At 42.2% G+C, this 19,312-nt stretch overlaps 1 protein-coding gene across 1 annotated transcript in view; it reads right to left on the bottom strand.

The window, feature by feature from the left end:
- The window catches only part of LOC137563632 (TBC1 domain family member 22A-like), a 640,427-nt gene extending 621,514 nt beyond the window's left edge, over positions 1 to 18,913 (bottom strand). Inside the window, exons 1-2 of the mRNA XM_068276327.1 lie at positions 18,678 to 18,913; positions 7,559 to 7,615 (exon numbers count right to left, since the gene is read on the bottom strand). Coding sequence (XP_068132428.1) covers positions 7,559 to 7,615; positions 18,678 to 18,739 — 119 coding nt within the window. The 5' untranslated portion in view covers positions 18,740 to 18,913. The remainder of the gene's footprint in view (positions 1 to 7,558; positions 7,616 to 18,677) is intronic.
- Between the last annotated feature and the right edge of the window lie 399 nt (positions 18,914 to 19,312).

The following is a 19,312-nucleotide window of genomic DNA, read 5'->3' as shown; positions in this document are numbered from 1 at the left end:
ACCTTTAGGGTAAGCTTTGCTAGGAGTATGTGTGTCAAGGATCTGACCTAGTCATTGGCTTTCGAGTTGACTTTCCTTAGACAACTTTTGGTGGATCCTAACCACAGCATACCCACACTCCACAACAGCTCCTGTTTTGAAGATGTCCCAATCATCTCGGCATCATAAATTTGTTTTTATCAAATTCAATCACATTCTTATGCTTTAACATTGTTTCTGCTGTCCACACATCACCTTCAAGAAATTGACTATCCATCTACTGCCAATATATCACAGCCCTTGACAGATACCATCATAACAAGATTGTCAGAATTCTAGCAGTTTTATTTATGCAGGAAAAGCAGTCATATGTGTATGTTTTAAGTTTTAATGTTCTATGCAAAATTTCATTGTAAACTGTAAAGTTGGGGTACTTCTTTAATATGTTGCTCTGAGACATCTCAGCATTTTCCAGGCTGTGAATCTTATAATATTATTGTTTACAGACACCAAAACATTCTCGTTTATGTTAGTGCGCTTGTCTGCGGCCTTGACATATGAAAGAAGCTTCTGTGTGAAAGACAGAAACACGTTTTGTGTGTGTGTGTGTGTGTGTGTGTGTGTGTGTGTGTGTGTGTGTGTGTGTGTGTGTGTGTGTGTGTGTGTGTGTGTGTGTGTGTGTGTGTGTGTGTGTGTGTGTGTGTGTGTGTGTTCAGTTATTCAGTTATTACACATAACTATACAGTCCTTCTAAAGAGATAGTTATTGTTAAACCCCATAATTACAAATAATAGAATGTAATACTTTGAAATACAGTTAAAAGCTGGATTCTACCAGTGATAGATGAGTCAGTAAAACATTCTCGTGAGATTGTTATGATTCTGGAGGATTGTTGACGTGTTCCAATCTCAGCTAGCTGAACACTGATAGCTGATAACACATGATGTTTTGGGAACAGGCCTTATAAAATATAAAACAAAGAAGGGGTTTTCCCAACTAGTTAAAGATGATGAAATGCTGACATCTGCCGGTTGAAGTTATTATATTTATTCATAAGAAAGGCAAATATATAGAACATGATTTTATATTATTAAATTTTTATTTGCAGTTATATCTTATATGATTGTTTTAAGAAGAATTATATAATAAGCTTTATATTTAAATGAGTATATTAGAAGCCCGGTGTGCTTCAATAAGCCTTAAATTGCTGAAGACTTTTACAGTATCAACCTGACCAATGTTATGTCTGGGAAAGAACAGACACATTCCAAATTAATTAGCAGAAGGATACATTATCAGAAATGCATCATGAATGACATTGTTTAGTCTTAATGTTTGGGGAAAAAAGTCAACCAGCAGACAAGATGGCTGGTGACATCCATTTTTAATCAACTGCGTCAGAAATGACCTAATCAGAATTTATAAACAAAAATATTATGATTTAGGTATTCAAAACATGATAAAGCATTGACGCACGGAAGCTTTAGGCCCGCTTCACATTGGCGTTATTTTGCGGACCGCAGCTGGACCGCATACAACGGAAACGACGAGAAAGGGTCCAATGTTAATCAATGGATCTGTACGCACTCGTCCGTTCCACCAGATCCGGATACGTTTTGCGGTCCGGCCTGCGTTCTGGAATTTTCCAACCTGCGCCTTTTTTCCTGACCGGTACCTCCGTCCTCCACTGCCGGAACCGATCCGGACAAAAAACCCAGCACAACAGGAACCAATAGAAAACGGAAGTGTCACAACACACTGCCTGATAAAAGCTGGACGTTCTATCCCACTTCCTGTGTGTTTTCAATGGTATAGACGGCCATCTTGGATAGTGTCACATGTGCCCAGCGTTGTGTGAGTGGGACAGCTCCCATTTTCTCATAGAGCTGTTTGGGAACATGGCAGAGCTCAGGGAATACTCCATTGAGGACCTGATTGTCCAGGTGCAGGGGAAACCTGCCCTGTGGGAAATGGGGCATCCAGACCACAGTAATGTACGGCTGTGCAGGAAGCATCAAATCGCCAAGGAGTATGTGGAGGGGTTTGACGACCTGAGTCGGACCAACAAAACCTCACATTGTAGGTGTACAACAACTGTTTTGAGGGGGGGCTTGTGGTTTTGCATCTGTTTTGTTTGCTTGTGATGTGTTTCACGTTGCCCACCCACCCATGTCCCTGCCACGTTCAGTGCCACCTTTGTATCATGCATGTGTGTCTGGGCCGCAGGTGCAAGGGCAATCGTCCTGCGGCCTAGACACGCATGCTCTGCGCACACACACACACTTTAAACAAAAAACAAACATTTATTAAGAAGAACATTACAAATGACCAAAAGTAAAACCATGTATACATAAAATAAAACCAAGTATATACATATTTACAAAATTGCTTGTCCCTCAGGGCTCACAAGGTAGTCTGCCAATCTGTCCCTATTTTGGAGGCAAACTGTTCAGGCCCTTGTAGCAAACCTCCTCATTGGCTGCAGTGGAAGCGCATTTGGCGGGTCTGGAACATCCACTTCCTCCTGGCGCACAAAGTTGTGGAGGATGCACGCTGCCTTCACAACGTCGACCGCGTTGGCTGGTTTCAGCAGCAATGGCGTGTGGAACATCCTCCATTTGGACACCAGGATCGCAAATGTGCATTCCACCATTCTGCGAGCACGGCTCAGCCGAGCGTTGAAGTGGGTCTGCCTTGCACTGAGGCCCCTGTTTGGGTATGGCCGCATCACATGGCTGGACAAGGCGAAAGCCTCGTCTCTGACAAACAGAAAGGGGTAGGCGGGTCCCCTTCTCCCAGGCCACGGTCTGTCTCTGGGTAGCTGCAGTGTTCCTTCCTCCATCCGCTGGCACAGGGTCATACGTTGGAATATTCCAGAGTCATTGGAACTTCCATACGACCCCACATCCACGTAGACAAACTTATAGTCCGCATCCGCCACAGCCATTAGGACAATGCTAAAGTATTTTTTATAATTGAAGTAATGGCTGCCACTCCTCAAGGGTTTTTGAATCCTGATGTGTTTGCCGTCCAGCGCACCAACACAATTCGGAAACTTGCACACTGTCAAGAAGAGCTGGGCGATCTCCCATTTCTTGGTGTCCGGCACAGGCATATATCTGGCCCTCAGCCTTCTCCATAGGATTCTGGAGGTCCTAACAACAATGCCTGCCACCGTGCTCTTCCCAATCCGGAATGTGACATGTAGCGATGCATACGTTTGTCCAGTCGCGATGTACCTACGAGAGAAATAATCAAATTTAATTTTTTCGTCTTTGCAGTGTAAAAATTCAAAACAAGATGGCGGAACGTCAGGGACGCCTACATCAAAGACCTTAGGCTGACCAACAAGGAGCAGAGAAGCAGGAGTGAGTCATTTCTGCGACACTTGGTGGAACCGAGAGAGTAAGTACCACTACTTTGACAATTTATCGACATTGTATATGATATGACTGACAACATAATATATGATATTAACATTCTCCTTTGTATTATCTACAGGACGGAAGACAACTTTGAGGACCAAGAACCACATGAGCTTCTAGACACAAGCGGGGAGGAGACGATCGATGATCCGGTGACAGATGCCGACTACGTTCCAACAACAAGAAGACAGGACTCCTCCGACTCAAGGAGGTCTAGCGATGAGTTTGTTGGTGGTATGTTGGACTATTCCCAACCTGGTCCTGCAGACCAAGAAGTCGGGGATACCCCAGCCCCTGACGTGGCTGAGACCAATGAGCCAGGTGAGGAAGCACCAACAGAGGACATTCCGGTGCAACAGCCCCGTCACACTACGCCCACCCAAAGAGGACATTCCGGTGCAACAGCCCCGTCACACTACGCCCACCCAAAGAGTCAGAGCTGAGGACAACACACCACCAAGCAGGCGTAGACCTGGACCTGTCCCTATCAGAAGAGAGACGGAGGCAGAAATGTCTGGGTCAGTTTCAGGCCTACTAGGCATTCTGCGTAGCCAGGAGACAATACAGACCAGGCAGCTGACAGATGGTGACAGAGGGCATTTAACGGAGCAGTATCGGGCACATATTGAGTCTCTGCAGAGAGCGTTAGAGACTGTGCATAAGCACTACCAAGACGAGCTTAAACTTTTGCATGAGCAATATCGTTCCCAGTTCGAACAATTGCAACTTGAACACCACCAACAAGTGTCCCAGACGCAGCAGCAGATGCAGCAGCAAAATTGTGAACTGATGCGACAGTAGACACACCCAGGCTACCATACCGTAATGTCCTTAATTCCGTTTTTGGACAAAGTACCAGCTATGAAAATGCTAGCGTGCCACTCCAGCTTACTAGAGGCTGTCAAACTGCACATGAACAACCGTTCAGTCAACAGCCCGGGATCAGAGCAACAACAACTGACCCCTGGACATCATTGTCCCAAAGCTACCAGGGTTACAGAGGAGGTACATACACACAGTTGACAACAGGAGGGTCAAGCACTTCCAAGTGTGAGTACCCCTGACACTTCAGATTTCCCAGCTTCACCTAGCCTTGTGATCCGTGGAACTGGTGCATAACCCAAATAGTAAACGACTATGTAGCACCTGGTCATTCCCCTTGGACATAGCCTTCAGAACCTGGAATTAAGGAAACGTATGAGGACCTGGCTTAGCCTCTGGTCTTGCCATCTCCTGTTTCCTCGATCCCAGGTTCAGAGGCCCATGTCCAAGAGGATATCTACAAACATTTGTTCACTTTAGTATCTAGGGTCTTGGGCTCTGTGTCTGCTGCATCTGCACAAACTTGGCTCTTGGTCCTCAACCTTGGACATGGTCCTCAGAACCTGGGATGAAGGAGACCCAATATGGACAGGGCTTGGCTTACAGGTCTTGCACTGTCCTGTTTCCTTCATCCCAGGTTCAGAGGCCCATGTCCAAGAGGATATCTAACCACATTTGTCCACTTAATAGTATCTAGGGACTAGTGTCCCTCAAATCACTACTAGCTTTGTCCTCAGTGGCCTCAGTTCACTCCACTTTTGTGACTGTTTTTAGTTGGCCTCAGTGGCCAAAGTTAACTGCACTTTTTTGAATATAGTTTACCTACACTTTTTGCACTTGTTGGCCTCAGTGGGCCAAGTTATGTGACCAATCCACTACACAAGCTTAGCACTCCCTTGGACATGGCCTTCAGAACCTGTGAGGCAGGAAACCTACAACATGTCATGGCCCAAAGTACACCTAGGCCTTGTCATGTCGACTTTCCTGTATCCCAGGATTTGAATGCCATGACCAAGGGAGTCTATACCAGGGTCTACTGTCCCTCAAATGTCTAGTATGGGCACATACTACTGTTTGTCCAGATTGGGGCCATATTGTATTTTTGATTTTGGTTGTCTTCCATGTTGGAAGATTTTCTGTTCCCATGTTGGAAATTTTTTCTTGTAAAATAAAAAAAACAACATGTTTTTACACACCTCAGAGTGATCATTAGTTGTTCCTGGGGTGGGACAGCTCTCCTCAACCGGGAATCCTTCTTCCTTAGGCCGTCTTTCACCATCTCCAAGAGGGCATCAATCCTGACAAGAGATGGAAAGGAAGAACTTGTAAAGTTTGCTGTGGGACAAGGTGTTGTGCGGAGTGTGGGGGTGGTGTGTTTAGCTGTGTATAGAGGGGTATGGGTGTTGTGTGGAGGGTGTAGGTGGTGGGGGTTGTTTAGGTATGGATACTTACAGGGTTACGAACATCCGGCAGTAGCTGTAGAACTTGTCTGGGTGTCGTCTCAGGTCCCAGTACAGGTTCTGGAACTGTCCCTTCCTCTGCCTCTTCAATAGTAGAGGTTGCACCCACCATCTCCTCATAGGAGCACGCTTCCTTCCCACATAGTAGTAGGTAAATATCAGGAACGAGGCTACTCCAATCCAAAAGCTGTATAAAATCACTGGATCCATGGTCCACACACCAGTCTCTCTCTCCAAGGATGATGTCCACACAGCAGGCTGTCTCAAAAAATGACCCCAGCGCTTTCCAGACCCCCAGGTATTTATGCAGTACTTTATCTCTTTAAAAAACGGAAACGGATTACAAACGAGTGCAGAACGGATGAAAATCCAGATGAAAACGGACTGTAAACAGACCGGATCCTGATTGCAAACGGATGTTTTTGGAACGGAACAGACAGGATACGTTCCAACAGACCGGTTTACACAAAACGCAAGTGTGAACTGGGCCTTAGCCAATCAGAACCTGGGATCCAGGGAAATTCCAGATTAGGCAGCCATATTGCATCCAATCACTATAAAAGTAGGAGCTGAAAGCTCATAGTTTGCAGAAGCCCAACAATCTCCTGAGAAAAAACACGAGGCAGAAGCTACCTTCCCAAAAGTGGTTCTAGATGCTGAAGAGATGACAGAGAAGGGGTAATATGCTTAATATTCTGGTGATTTTCTTTATTAATTTTTCAGCATTATGTTCTGTTAAGATGTTAGCAAGAAGTTTTTTTTAGAAGTTATTTTTTTATGCTATCTCTTTAAGAAGATTACTACAAGTTTTACACAGCTGCTAGATACACAGCTATTATATACACAGCTATTGACACAGATGAGACTACTTTTGATCTTATTCTACATAACACAATTGTTATGTTCTTTTTTTGAATGTACTTAGAAGATTGATGATCGCTTGGCTCTAAAGCCTTGATGAGATGGAATACTGTTAGAAGGAAACACTACTTGGAACTGTTCATATTTTGTATATATGCTGTATGATAAGCAAATACATTTTTTTTAAATAAAATCATATACTGAGTGCTCTGATTAATTTCAACACCGTCAATCTATAATTACTGTTATAGAGGGTTCAGACCCGCTATGCTGGATTTATATGATAGAAACGCTTTAAAGGCTGGTCCTTTACTTAGTTAGCAATCTTGAAAAAGGCAGGAACCGCTCAGGTTTTTGACAAGATGATTAGGGTCATTGACTTCACCTGTCTCAATGTTGTGGCTTATAGATGTACAGTCCCTACAGTGATCAATTCATAAAGGAGTTACAAAACAAGAAAAGTGAACCTCAAAGTTGTAAGTTTGTTGTATGCTATTATATGTGACTCTGAACACTCAGGTTGTGTTGTTATCCTATATCCAAAATTCATGGGGATCAGAAACTGAGTAATATGGCTTGATCGTATTAACTCGTATCAAAGTTTTTACAAAAACGACAATATAAAACAACAGAAAACAAAAAAAATATAAGATGGCTGAAACCAGAATATATTACTTCTAATCAGCAACATGCTATAGGTGGGTATTTAAACTATCCACACTATTACAACTGAAAGCAAGATTTATGCATCCTGTCCAAATAAACTGAAATAATTTCATATACAGCACTCTGAACTACACAGAGAAACTTTCACAGAGTCCATCTCAACTAAACACGAAACCCTGCCAATCAAAAGTCCACATTTTGATGACTTCCACTACAGGGAAAAACAAACACAAGCAGGTCAACTCTTCAAAATGTATGAGAACTGAGCTAAAGGCCTTTTCATGGGCTTTATTCTATTTTTAATACAACAGAAGATAAAAGGACTAAGACAAAAACTTGACTTACGTTCCATGAAGCAGTGGATCAAAAGGAGGATGCTGAGCACCATACACGTGTTGAATGCTGATTTGCAGAGGGAAAAAAAAAATAGAACACTTAATATAATTCATTTAAAATATTGTTTTCCAACAAGGTTTCACAAACATAGTTACACTATGCATATGCAAATCAGTAAGCTGTTGGGTGACTGTACACAGTACTGTATATTCTATTATACAGGTACATTCTGGTTTACTCCTAAAGTGCAAAAAAACATACCTAAGATGTAGGAGTTTCCCTTCAAAATAGCTAAAGACTTTCGTTAGGATAGCAGACTACTGGGGTCCAGCTTAGCGGTCATTTGATATGAGCTACTCACATCTGTATCTCATGTACTTTTCAATACTTAAAGAGACACTGAAGCGGAAAAAAAACTATGATATTATGATTTGTATGTGTAGTACAGCTAAGAAATAAAACATTAAGATCAGATACATCAGTCTAATTGTTTCCAGTACAGGAAGAGTTAAGAAACTCCAGTTGTTATCTCTATGACTTTCAAAGTGGTGGAGAGGGCTGTCTTCTGACTTTTATTATCTCAATGGTTAGTTAACTATTTACTTTTCCTCTGGCAGAGGAGAGGTCATTAGTTCACAGACTGCTCTAAAAGAATCATTTTGAATGCTGAGTGTTGTGTAATCTGCACATATTAGAGAATGATGCAATGTTAGAAGAAAAACTATATACCTGAAAATAAAAATATGAGAATATTTTCTTTGCTGCTAATCTTCTAGTAATTATTCATAGTACACAACCAATTCATTATATCCTATATTTTTTTTTGCTTCAGTGTCTCTTTAAGTCTCAAGTTTGAATCTCAGTAAGGACATTGTCTCTGCAGTCATTGTGTGAGCATTCATCCTGGGTTTTTCAATATCCTCTCAACTCAAATGAGCTCTTTCTATTTTTATTTTGTGTTGTTCTGTTTTGAAGCAGTCTCAGATGCAATGTATAAGAAAAGTGAATTGCTCAGTCATTATGGCTAGTATTGTTTTGGTTATGTGCTGGTCCCAAAGAAAATGATGTTCAAGGGTGACTGAATCGTCTTGTAATGTGGTGTGTATGCACTAAACTGCGTTAAGCAGAATAATGTGAGTTTTAAAGCAAACCTAAAGTGAAAAAAATGATATAATGAATTGTATGTGTAGTACGGATAAAGAATGGAACATTAGTAGCAAAGAAAAGAGGCTCTTTTTATTTTCAGTTATATAGCTTATTTTTTTTTTATAACATTGCATCATTCTGTCATATTTGCAGTTTACAAACCACACTCTGTATTTTTAACTATAAAACAGAGCAGAGTTAAAGACCCTTTAAACTTTCCTGAAGTAAAACCTTATCTCAACCTGTCTCTTACTGTTTCTTTGATGTCTAAGTGCTTTAGAAAACAGGACAGTCTTTTGAGGTGGGTCAAAGAGCTCAGAGAAGCTCTCCTGCATAAATAACAACTGAAAGTTTCTTAACTCTTCCTGTACTGGATACTGGAAAACAATATGAGACTCTGTTCTTTGCTACTAATGTTCTATTTCTTAGCTGTACTATACATACAATTCATAATCTCATAAGTTTATTTTCACTTCAGATTTGCTTTAAAGCGGAATATAACCCTGCATTTCAACTTTGCTCTAAAACATTATTTACAGTATATTATATGCAACCAACATTTTTTTTTTTTTACTAGACCAGCATTGGAAGGGTTACACAGTTTTAAAGTTCCTGGAGATTTCTGCAGATGCATCCGAAGCTCAGATAGTTACATTTTGTTTACATAAATGTATCTAAGTGTTGAATGTGACTCACTCTCTCTGACTGAGCTGGAGGACAGCCAAAGTGTGTAACATTCAACACTTAGATACATTTATGTAAACAAAACGTATCTATCTGAGCTTCGGATGCGTCTGCAGTTCTTTTTAGAAACTTTAAAACTCTGTGTAACCCTTCCAATGCTGGTCTAGTAAAAAAAAATGCTGGTTGCATATAATATACTGTAAATAATGTTTTAGAGCAAAGTTGAAATGCAGGGTTATATTCTGCTTTAAGTAGAGTGTAATGCATTGCAATCTGCTCTGCTCATCGTGCAGTAATGCCTGGTACACACCCTACAATTTCACTTCAGGTAGATGGGTTGAATAGATAATTTCCAACAGGTCCGATCCGATTTCCCACCGTTTTTCTGATCAATTTTCCAATTACTTCTATACAAAATCGATTAGAAAAGCAAATGAAAATCAAATCCATCTATTTGACCCATCTATCTGAAGGGGAATTGTATGTGTGTACCAGGCATTAGACTTTCAGTTAAGCGCATACACCACACGGTGAGATAAAGGTCCCGAACCTACTTAAAGAGGAACTTCAGCCTAAACAAACATACTGTCATTAAGTTACATTAGTTATGTTAATTAAAATAGATAGGTAATATAATCTCTTACCCACCTTGTTTTAAAAGAACAGGCAAATATTTGTGATTTCATGAGGGCAGCCATCTTTTTGGTTAGAAGGAGGTGACAGGGAGCATGAGACACAGGGGCACATTTATCAAGAGTGTCAGACAAAATATTAGTAGGTTTTTAGAAATCCGTGCAGAACTGTTTTAGACATCCTAAGAAATCACTAAATCGTGCAGATTCCTTCTTAAACTTTTAAGAATAGGAGGAGTTAGGAAGGTCTCTCAGGCAGTGTAGTGTGTGAGGGGAATTGCTGTTGCTGAGGTAACCAACACACCTGTTCTAATGATAGCAGCAGGCTCTGAGGAGGAATTCAGCAGTCAGGAGGAGCACATCACAAGTGTAGTTGGCTGATGGTGTAATGGTTGAGGGCTCTGCCTCCGACACAGGAGACCAGGGTTCGAATCTCGGCTCTGCCTGTTCAGTAAGCCAGCACTAATTCAGTAGGAGACCTTTGGCAAGTCTCCCTTACACTGCTACTGCCAATAGAGCGCGCCCTAGTGGCTGCTGCTCTGCTCTGGCGCTTTGAGTCCGCAAGGAGAAAAGCGCAATATAAATGTTATTTGTCTTGTCTTGTCTTGACAAGTCATGTCTAGCCAGCACTCTGCAATCATGTTTAGCCTGCAGTTCTACATCTGTAGAACTGCTATCAAGCACTTCTTAATCTGCGCCAGTATAGGGATGGATTTTCACTTTTGTTAACTGTAGTGCAGCTGTAGAAATTCATGCTAAATTGCAACTACCACCTAGGATTTAAGAAGGTTCCTATTATCATGCAGAACTGTTCTCCCTGTGTGTTAGAACAGATTAAGAAGAAAAAACTGTCGATAATGCGTTGATAAATCTCCCCCACAGTTCCAACTGTCCTGATCACCCTTCCCAGTTGCTAGGCAGCAATAACAACATAGGAAATCCCCTCATGCTTTGCTCAGCATCAAGGGAAAAATGCCCAGACAGTTTTCTTTGATGGGGCGGATATAAAGATAAAAGCTGAACACACACCACACAATCTTGGTTGTAAAGATTTACTAGTTATATGTAGGAACATGGAATGATTTGCACCTCACTGATCATACCTAGTCTGTCCAAGCAGGTAATCACTGCAGCTTGTTTATAACAAATCAGTGGACTCCCACATCCATGTGCCTTGTCTATTTAGATTTTTAAGCTTCTGGTCCATATGTAATTTGCTTTTTCTCTTTAGTTTTATCATAGTTGATATTTTCAACTGCTGACCGTGTCACGCTGATGGGCGTGGCCGCGGCAGGAGCTCCAGGACCGGCGTAAAGTCCTTGGAGCTTGTTCTGCAGGAGATTGCGCGCACATCTCCGCTTGAAAGGCAGAGCTCTGCCGCTAGGAAACTGTTAGACTGTTTCGCCATATAAATAACTAAGGGAAGGGAGGGCGGCGATTGTAAAATAGATAGTTTTTATTACTAAAAAAGATATATATATATATTCTTTATTTTAGTATGGGGAGGGGGGGGGGTCGACTAGACCCCATCAACAGAGAGCTCTGTTGGTGGGGAGAAAATGGGGGGGGAAATCACTCGTGTGCTGAGTTGTTCAGCACTGCAGCTTGGCCTTAAAGCTGCAGCGGCCCTTATTGTGAAAAATAGCCTGGTCTTTAGGGGGGTTTAACACCGCTTTCCTCAAGTGGTTAAATCACCAGCAAGCAAGAAATTACTCAAAATAATTTTTGACAGTACTTTTTCACCTACTTTTTGGTACTTTTTCAGTTGCAGAGTGCTGAAAAGTTATTTTAAATAGATGAAACATTATCTCCTAGGAGAAAACTCAGGATAAAACATTAATTGCTTATGGACCACTGATTTTTCTCAAATGTGATATTTTCACTTTTGCCTTTTAAATCACCAACAAGCAAAACAATACTTAAAATAGTTTTGAAAGTACTTTTCCACCTACTTTTTTGTACTTTTTCAATTGAAAAGTGCTAAAAGTTATTCTAAATAGAAGATGAGAAGTTATCACCCAGGAGAAAACACAGCAGCGAAAACTAATTGCATATGGGCCTGTATCTTCAAAAGACAAAATGGACCGCTTTACAGAGGCTGCACTTCAAAAAAGGGGCCTTTCCCCCCTCTGCATGGTTTGTTTCTTTGCATTGACACCAAGGAGCACTCCACTGGGTGTAAAAAAATGGAAATAGGCAATTCCCCCCAACAAAATAAGCCTTATGGTGAATTTGACTAACACAAAATGGCCGGATACAGCAGATCTGACTATGCAAATTTTGTCTGCTAATCCCTAGTCTAATTTTGTCATTACTGGTTTCTTGATGCTGAATATTTCTGAAACACTTGCCAGCACAGTCTTATCATTGCCATAACTGACAGTTTACAACTCGTGAATTTTTGCCCACAAAGTGCTGATGCTTCTGAATGTAGTTTTGCATACGTACAAAAACGTGGCCCACAGTTCATTTGGAACATATCTATTGCCTATTATGACTAGACATACATTAACTGTTCTTTGATATTTATAGAGGTTTTGATGTGTGTATTATTTAAAGTGAATTGAGGTGATATATATATATATATACACACACACATATATATATATATATATATATATATATATATATATATATATATATATCAGACATTTGTATTCCTTTTAAACAATGCACATTGCCTGGCTGTCTGCTAATCCTCTGCCTGTAGTACTTTTAGCCATAGACCCTGATCAAGCATGCGGATCAGATGTTTCCAACAAGAATCTGACAGGGCTAGCTGCATGCTTGTTTCAAGTGTGATTCAGACACTACTGGTGAGAAAGATCAGCGGGACTGCCAGGCAACTGATATTGTTTAAAAGAAAATGAATATGGCAGCCTCCATATGTCTCTCACCTTGAGTTCCTAGAGTTCCTTAATGATTCATAAAATTATTATTTCTGCTGTTTGGTTTGTTGGTTCACTGCATGCTGTGAAACAGTATTCTGAGTAATTCTCTGGTTGGAGGAAAGTTGTTTTTGTTTTATTTATTTATTTATTTATATTTATTTTTTACAAATGGGGAGAGTTTAGGGGTATGCATTAGCGAGTTTATGTCTAGCAATACCTTGTGCCTATATAAGTGTCCCTAAAGGGCTAGTTCACACTAACCACAGTGCAGAGCAGTGCATGCTGCTCTGCATCATCTCTTCAACACAATTATTCCATTAATAATGATACTATTAATCCCTCTGAGAGCAAAGCAGGGAGGAAGGAATCCAGTTACCTGCATTTTGTTGTGGGAACATTCAGCCTTATTTACGCATACTGAAAGGGGTCACAGCACACTGCACACCAGTGTGAGCTGGTGTATACCGCTTACCATTGCTGCATAAGTGAATAGGCCCTAACCATTAACCTCCCTACCACAACCACCATTACAACCCAACTTTAAACATACATCTAAGTACCAACTGGGAAATAAATGAGCAGAGAGGGTAAATGTAACTTTAAAAAATAAAATTAAAATTTAAAAAAAAAAAGGATTTGTTAACATGACTGGAAGCTTTTTTGATGAAATGTTGGTTTTACAAGAGGGACTGCTACTGGACTCACATCATAATTTTGTTTAGACAACGAGGAGAACAGAGTGAACCATCTCCTAATATACAGTATGTCTAAGGGCTGGTTCACACGGGCGTCTGCTGAGCTTTTGCTTGGCATTGCGTTCAAACGCCAGCGTTTAAACGCCAGCGTTTAAAAGCTAGCTTTTGAAAGCTTTTGAAAAGCGTTCAAGGCTAGCAGTTCTGGTCTCTGCTATTGTTTCCTCGCGTTTACTGCCTCTGAAAGCAGCATGTTGCTTTTGAGACTAGACGCAACGCTGGGATCTACTGCCAGGCTTTCATGAAAGCCTGCAAAAGACAGCTCTAAACGCTCCCATTCACTTGCATGGGATGGCAGTAGGTCCCAAAAAACGCTGCGTCTGAAACGCTGCGTTAAACGCCACAAAAACGCCTATCTGAACCAGCCCTAATACAGCAGTCTGTGCAGCAAGACGTGGCTGGTAAGGGGTTCCTGACCAGGTAATTTAAAAGTGAGCTTATATGGGACCAATATAAACAGGCCGAATAAAATATTAGGTAGTTGCCTGACAATTCATTTTCTGTGAGAGCTTGAGGACAAGCACTTATGAGAGAGAGGCTCATACACCTAACAAGTAACATAAGTACCACTATCAGTCTCTAAAGGAAAACACACAGCATTCCTCTAACACCACACATTAAGGGCCCTTTTCCACTACGGCGTTTGCGATGGCTGAATCGCAAAACCGCAAACCGCTAGTGATTTTACAAATCGCTACAGTTTGCTTTTAACATAGGAATCGCGGTAGGTCATTTCCACTACCGCGATTCGTTTTTGACCTGATCGCGATCGCGCGGCGGAGCGATTATTGCCGCGATTTTGCTATGCAGTGCTTAGCATAGCAAAATCGCGGCCGCAAACGTCGGGAAATCGCCGGTCATTTTTTACATTTTGCGATTCAGCAATCGCTAGCGTTCAGCGCGAACGCTAGCGACTGCTAATGGAAAAGGGCCCTTATTGTATTTTATTTGTAGCTGTCCTGTGGGTGCCAGACTGGGCCTTGGAAGAGAAGACTCTTAGCAGTAATGCCCAGTTCGTCCACAGAACACTACCACAACAGTTTTGGGATAGTGTTCTGTGGACTGATCAAACAAAATTAGAACTATTTGGGCCCATGGATCAACGCTATATTTGGAGGAGGAAGAACAAGGCCTATGAAGAAAAGAACACCTTGCCTACTGTGAAGCATGACGGGGGGGGGGAGGGGGGGGGGGGAGGGGGGGGGGGTCAATCATGCTTTGGGGTTGTTTTGCTTCTGCAGGTACAGGGAAGCTTCAGCGTGTGCAAGGTTCTATGAATTCTCTTCAATACCAGGAGATAACGGAAGAAAATGTGATTCAGTCCGTCACAAACCTGAGGCTTGGGAGACGTTGGATCTTTCAACAGGACAATGACCCCAAGCATACCACCAAGTCCACTAGAGCATGGTTGCAGATTAAAGGCTGGAACATTTTGGAGTGGCCATCGCAGTCACCAGACTTAAATCCGATTGTGAACCTCTCGTGGGACTTAAAGAAAGCAGTTGCAGCGCGCAAGCCTAAGAATGTGACTGAACTGGAGGCTTTTGCCCATGAATAATGGGCTAAGATACCCATAGATCACTGCAAGACACTTGTGTCAAGCTATGCTTCATGCTTAAAAGCTGTTATAACTGGAAAAGGATGTTGTACTAAGAATGAATGTCACTTGGGGGGGTTGAATAAAACGGATAATGATTTGAGCACAGAAAAGACATTTGTGGTTATTTCATTATAAAATGTTATGTTATATTTGTCTGACTTACAAGTGTCTCTTTGATTTAATTGTAAACAAGATGGCTGAAATGATCAAAATCAATGTCAAACTGGCCAAAACACTCAATTTCAGTGGGGGTTGAATAATTTAACACAACTGTACATTATCTGTCCTGTGTCACGGTGCCTATCCATCTTCCGAATCCGCAACTCTACCATCAGCCCCATACATGCTGCCAGGCATGGTATGTGACATCGCACACATATCACATGCTATGTGCCGGCAGCGTGTATAGGGCTAATCAAAGAGCAGCTGATTCAGACGATGGACAAGCACCATGACAAAGGACAAGCAATGTAAACGTACACAGCACCCATGTACATTTATACAGAAGGGGAAACAGTGCCGTGGGTTTCGCTGCATTCATCACTTGTTCCGATATAGCTCACCATTACCGATGCATAACCGATCAAGCAAGTCGGCCCTACATCTTGCAGCATGCCTGACAGATACATGTGACCAATTTCGGCCCCAAATCAGACATATCGTCGATCAGGCATGCACTTGGAGGTAGAGGCCTGCGCGGGTCCACTTTTTCATACCGGCACCAGACCCGCACCCGTGGCCCGCTACCCGCACCCGACCTGCGACCCGCTTTCTGGTGAATTTGATACCCGCAACCCGACCCGCACCCGCAGAACCGCTACCCGACCCGCGGCCCGCAGGCCCGCTACCCGCTTTTTTACATTTTCTTCTAAAGTGCACATTTAAAGTAACATTGGGGAGCTGTAAAGTTAATAAAACCTATTTTATAGAATGTTGGGAAGCAAAAGACACTGTCAGAATTAAAGTGAACCTCCGGACTAAAAATCGACTCAGCAGCACTGAAAAGGCTTGGTGTTTCTTTAACAGTTTCACAGCATCAGAACTTTGTTTCTCTTATACAAGCCTCATTTTTAGCTGCACAGAAGAAAACTGCCCGGGCTTTTTTCCCCTAATGCTGTGCAAAGCATGATGGGATTTCTGATGTTTTTGTTCTCCTTCTGCTGTTTTGGTGCAAAAAATTTTTTTTTACATTTTGAATCTGACATTTGAAGCCTAGCGTGTGCAGCTGGGAGGGTTGATCAGTACACAGGACAGTTGGAACTGTGTCTTATGCTCCTTGTCACCTCCTTTCAACCAAAAAGATGGCTGCCCCATGACAAAGATGGCAGCCTCCATGAATCACAAACCTTTGCCTGTTCTTTTAAAACAGGGTGGGTAAGAGATTATATTACCTATCTATTCTAATTAACATAACTAATGTAACTCGATGACAGTATGTTTGTTTAGGCTGAAGTTCCCCTTTAACATGCTTGCTTTCACTACCCGCGACCCACACCCGCAGACCACTACCCGCAACCCTACCCGCACCCGAAGCTTAAATCAATTCGGGTAGCCGAACCCGACCCGCATTTCGGGTTACCCGCGGGTACCCGACCCGCTGCAGACCTCTACTTGGAGGCACGGATTTTCATCCAATTCGACCATAATACAGTATAATATCGTTAAAATAAACTCAGGTATAGTAAACTACCTTTCCAGGTCCCAGCCAATCTCCATTAGAAGTCTATGGGAGCAACGCCTGGTATAGTAAATGTGATGCTGACTCTGGATATAGTAAAAATTGGGTGGTACATGCTTCATGTCAGTGTGAAACCCTTGTAATTGATGACGCTACTGGCAGCATGTGGCACACAGTACAGGCTATGTTTACTTGTAATTCAGATCAGAGTGGGCTGTCTGGCTGCAAAACTAAGAAGAGTGGAGAGGAGTGGAGAGTCTCAAGTCTTGCCCGCAAAGGTATCAGAGCCACTCGCAGCTTATCATGATTGGCTGTATTTTGTAGAGAGGCTTCAAGATTGGATCAAGTGTGAGCAGAAAGTTTTGCAGGACACGTGCTGCAAGTCCAACCCACTGAGGTATCAGAGCCACTCAGAGGAAGTGAGTGGCTGCCTCTCTTTAGTGACAGCTGCAATTTTTAAGGAGCCCTGAATACTGTACCAGGGTTTTGTCTAGCCTGGCTATGCAGCCCTAAGGTATACTTAACCTTGTAGTCCACCAAATGTGCAAGTACTTGTACTGTACCTCCAATGGGAGGACAGAGTTGCTCCTTTGCAGCAAAGAATGCACCAAGCATGCTGGACAATTTACAGGACAATTTATGATATAGTAAACTTCTGATATAGTAAACCACTTTTCCTGGTCCCTTGAAGTCTACAAAGATGAGATTATACTGTAATCAAATTGGATGGCCGATCAGCCACCAAGCCACCTGATGTATGGTCAACTTTATATTTTTTGCCACAGATCCTGAACAAGAACATGCAGATCAGGTGTTTGTGACAATATTGTCAGAACTGACAAGATTAGCCACATGCTCGTTTCTGGTATACTTCAGGCACTACTGCAGCCAGGTGGTGGAGGGGGGGGGGGGAATGAGGATGTGCGACAGAGCAAATTTCTGCAGGGGAGCAGGGGAAAAAAATGCGATTGTGTAGATCTCAGTGGTCAGGGATCCCTGTGTGTATGTACTTTACTCAATATATAGACTGTATATAAATAATAATGTATTAATAAAAATAATAACCCATTATCCCAATTTGTATCCTGTATACTATAAGTACAATGAACGTGGCACTTACAGTAATAGTACCTAATAGTGTCGTACATGGGACAGTGTGTTTTCTATTAGTTATTCAGCACTACTCAATTCAGAAAATGAGTCATTAGCTTTCTGATTAGCCTTGTACAAACTTCTAGTTTAGCCCCTACTAGTTCCTTTTACAAAGAAAAACAAACTTTAAGTTGAAATGTAGATCATAATCAGTAACCACCATTTCATTTTGCAGCGATTGAACCTTTAATTAACCTTTGCCAAAACATTTACAAGATACAGCAACAGTTTTCACATTTGCAAGAGCAGACATCAATAAACATTGATTGTAATCTGTTTATTTGTATTCCTCTCTATTTGCTTATTCTTTGAAACATTGAAACACAGACACAGGAAGATCTGAATCATTATTTACACAGTGCTATACAGGAAGCAGAAACCTGCCACCAGCCTCATCAGCAGTGTCATCCAACCAGCTTGTGCCATGGAAACCACTCCTAACCTATCCCCTGTCTGCAAGCTGACAATAGTATATACGTGGAATCATGATGATGGCATCATACAGTCCATCCACAAGGCTCAGTGAAGGAGAGAGGCTGCTGCTGCTACTGCTTCCCTATATGAAGGAAGGAACTCAGCTCTGCACTACGCACCTCCCCGGGACTTTACTGACGTTCCTTTTCCAGAACTGCTTTCTCCCGGTGTCGCTCGCCATTTCCCTTCCGCATCACCGTTCCCGCAGCAAAACACGGTAGATCGCTGCTGGATGTTTAATTCTGCCGAAAACCTATCCACTGTGACTGGAAGCCGCCATGTTTGGATTTGTTAGAACAGTCCCCACCATTGGTCGGGTTGACATACTGAGAGGAGTTTTCCAATCAAAAGTGGCAATGCTCAGGGGCGGTGCCAGAGGGCTGAGCTTGCCAGTGCTACTGTCTACTCTCATTGGTTAGACTTTGTTCATCTGCGTCCCACCTGACCTACGTCACTCCCAGTCTGTTCATGTGACCGCAGCGTTCTTAAAGACGTATGTTGCAGGTTATCTGCTGCAGATTTTAAGGTAGAGCTGCTGGTGTGAGAAGATTCCGAACTATGTCCAGGAGGGAGAATATGGAGGCTGCCATGTTCACTGTCTAAGGCTGAGAGCACACTTGTGTCAGTGGTTTTGTGGGTTTGTGGTGCACTGTTTGTTCTGAATTTGCGATATGTTTTTGCATGCAACTTTCGCACTTCAAGATTTTTTGGGAATAGTAGTGAAATACATTTAAACAGGAGCTTGTGTGTTGTG

This window comes from Hyperolius riggenbachi, chromosome 3 (assembly GCF_040937935.1).
Source record: "Hyperolius riggenbachi isolate aHypRig1 chromosome 3, aHypRig1.pri, whole genome shotgun sequence".
Taxonomy (NCBI): Eukaryota; Metazoa; Chordata; class Amphibia; order Anura; family Hyperoliidae; genus Hyperolius; species Hyperolius riggenbachi.
The sequence above is the reverse complement of the archived record's forward strand: the minus strand, read 5'-3'. Positions and strand labels throughout refer to the sequence as shown.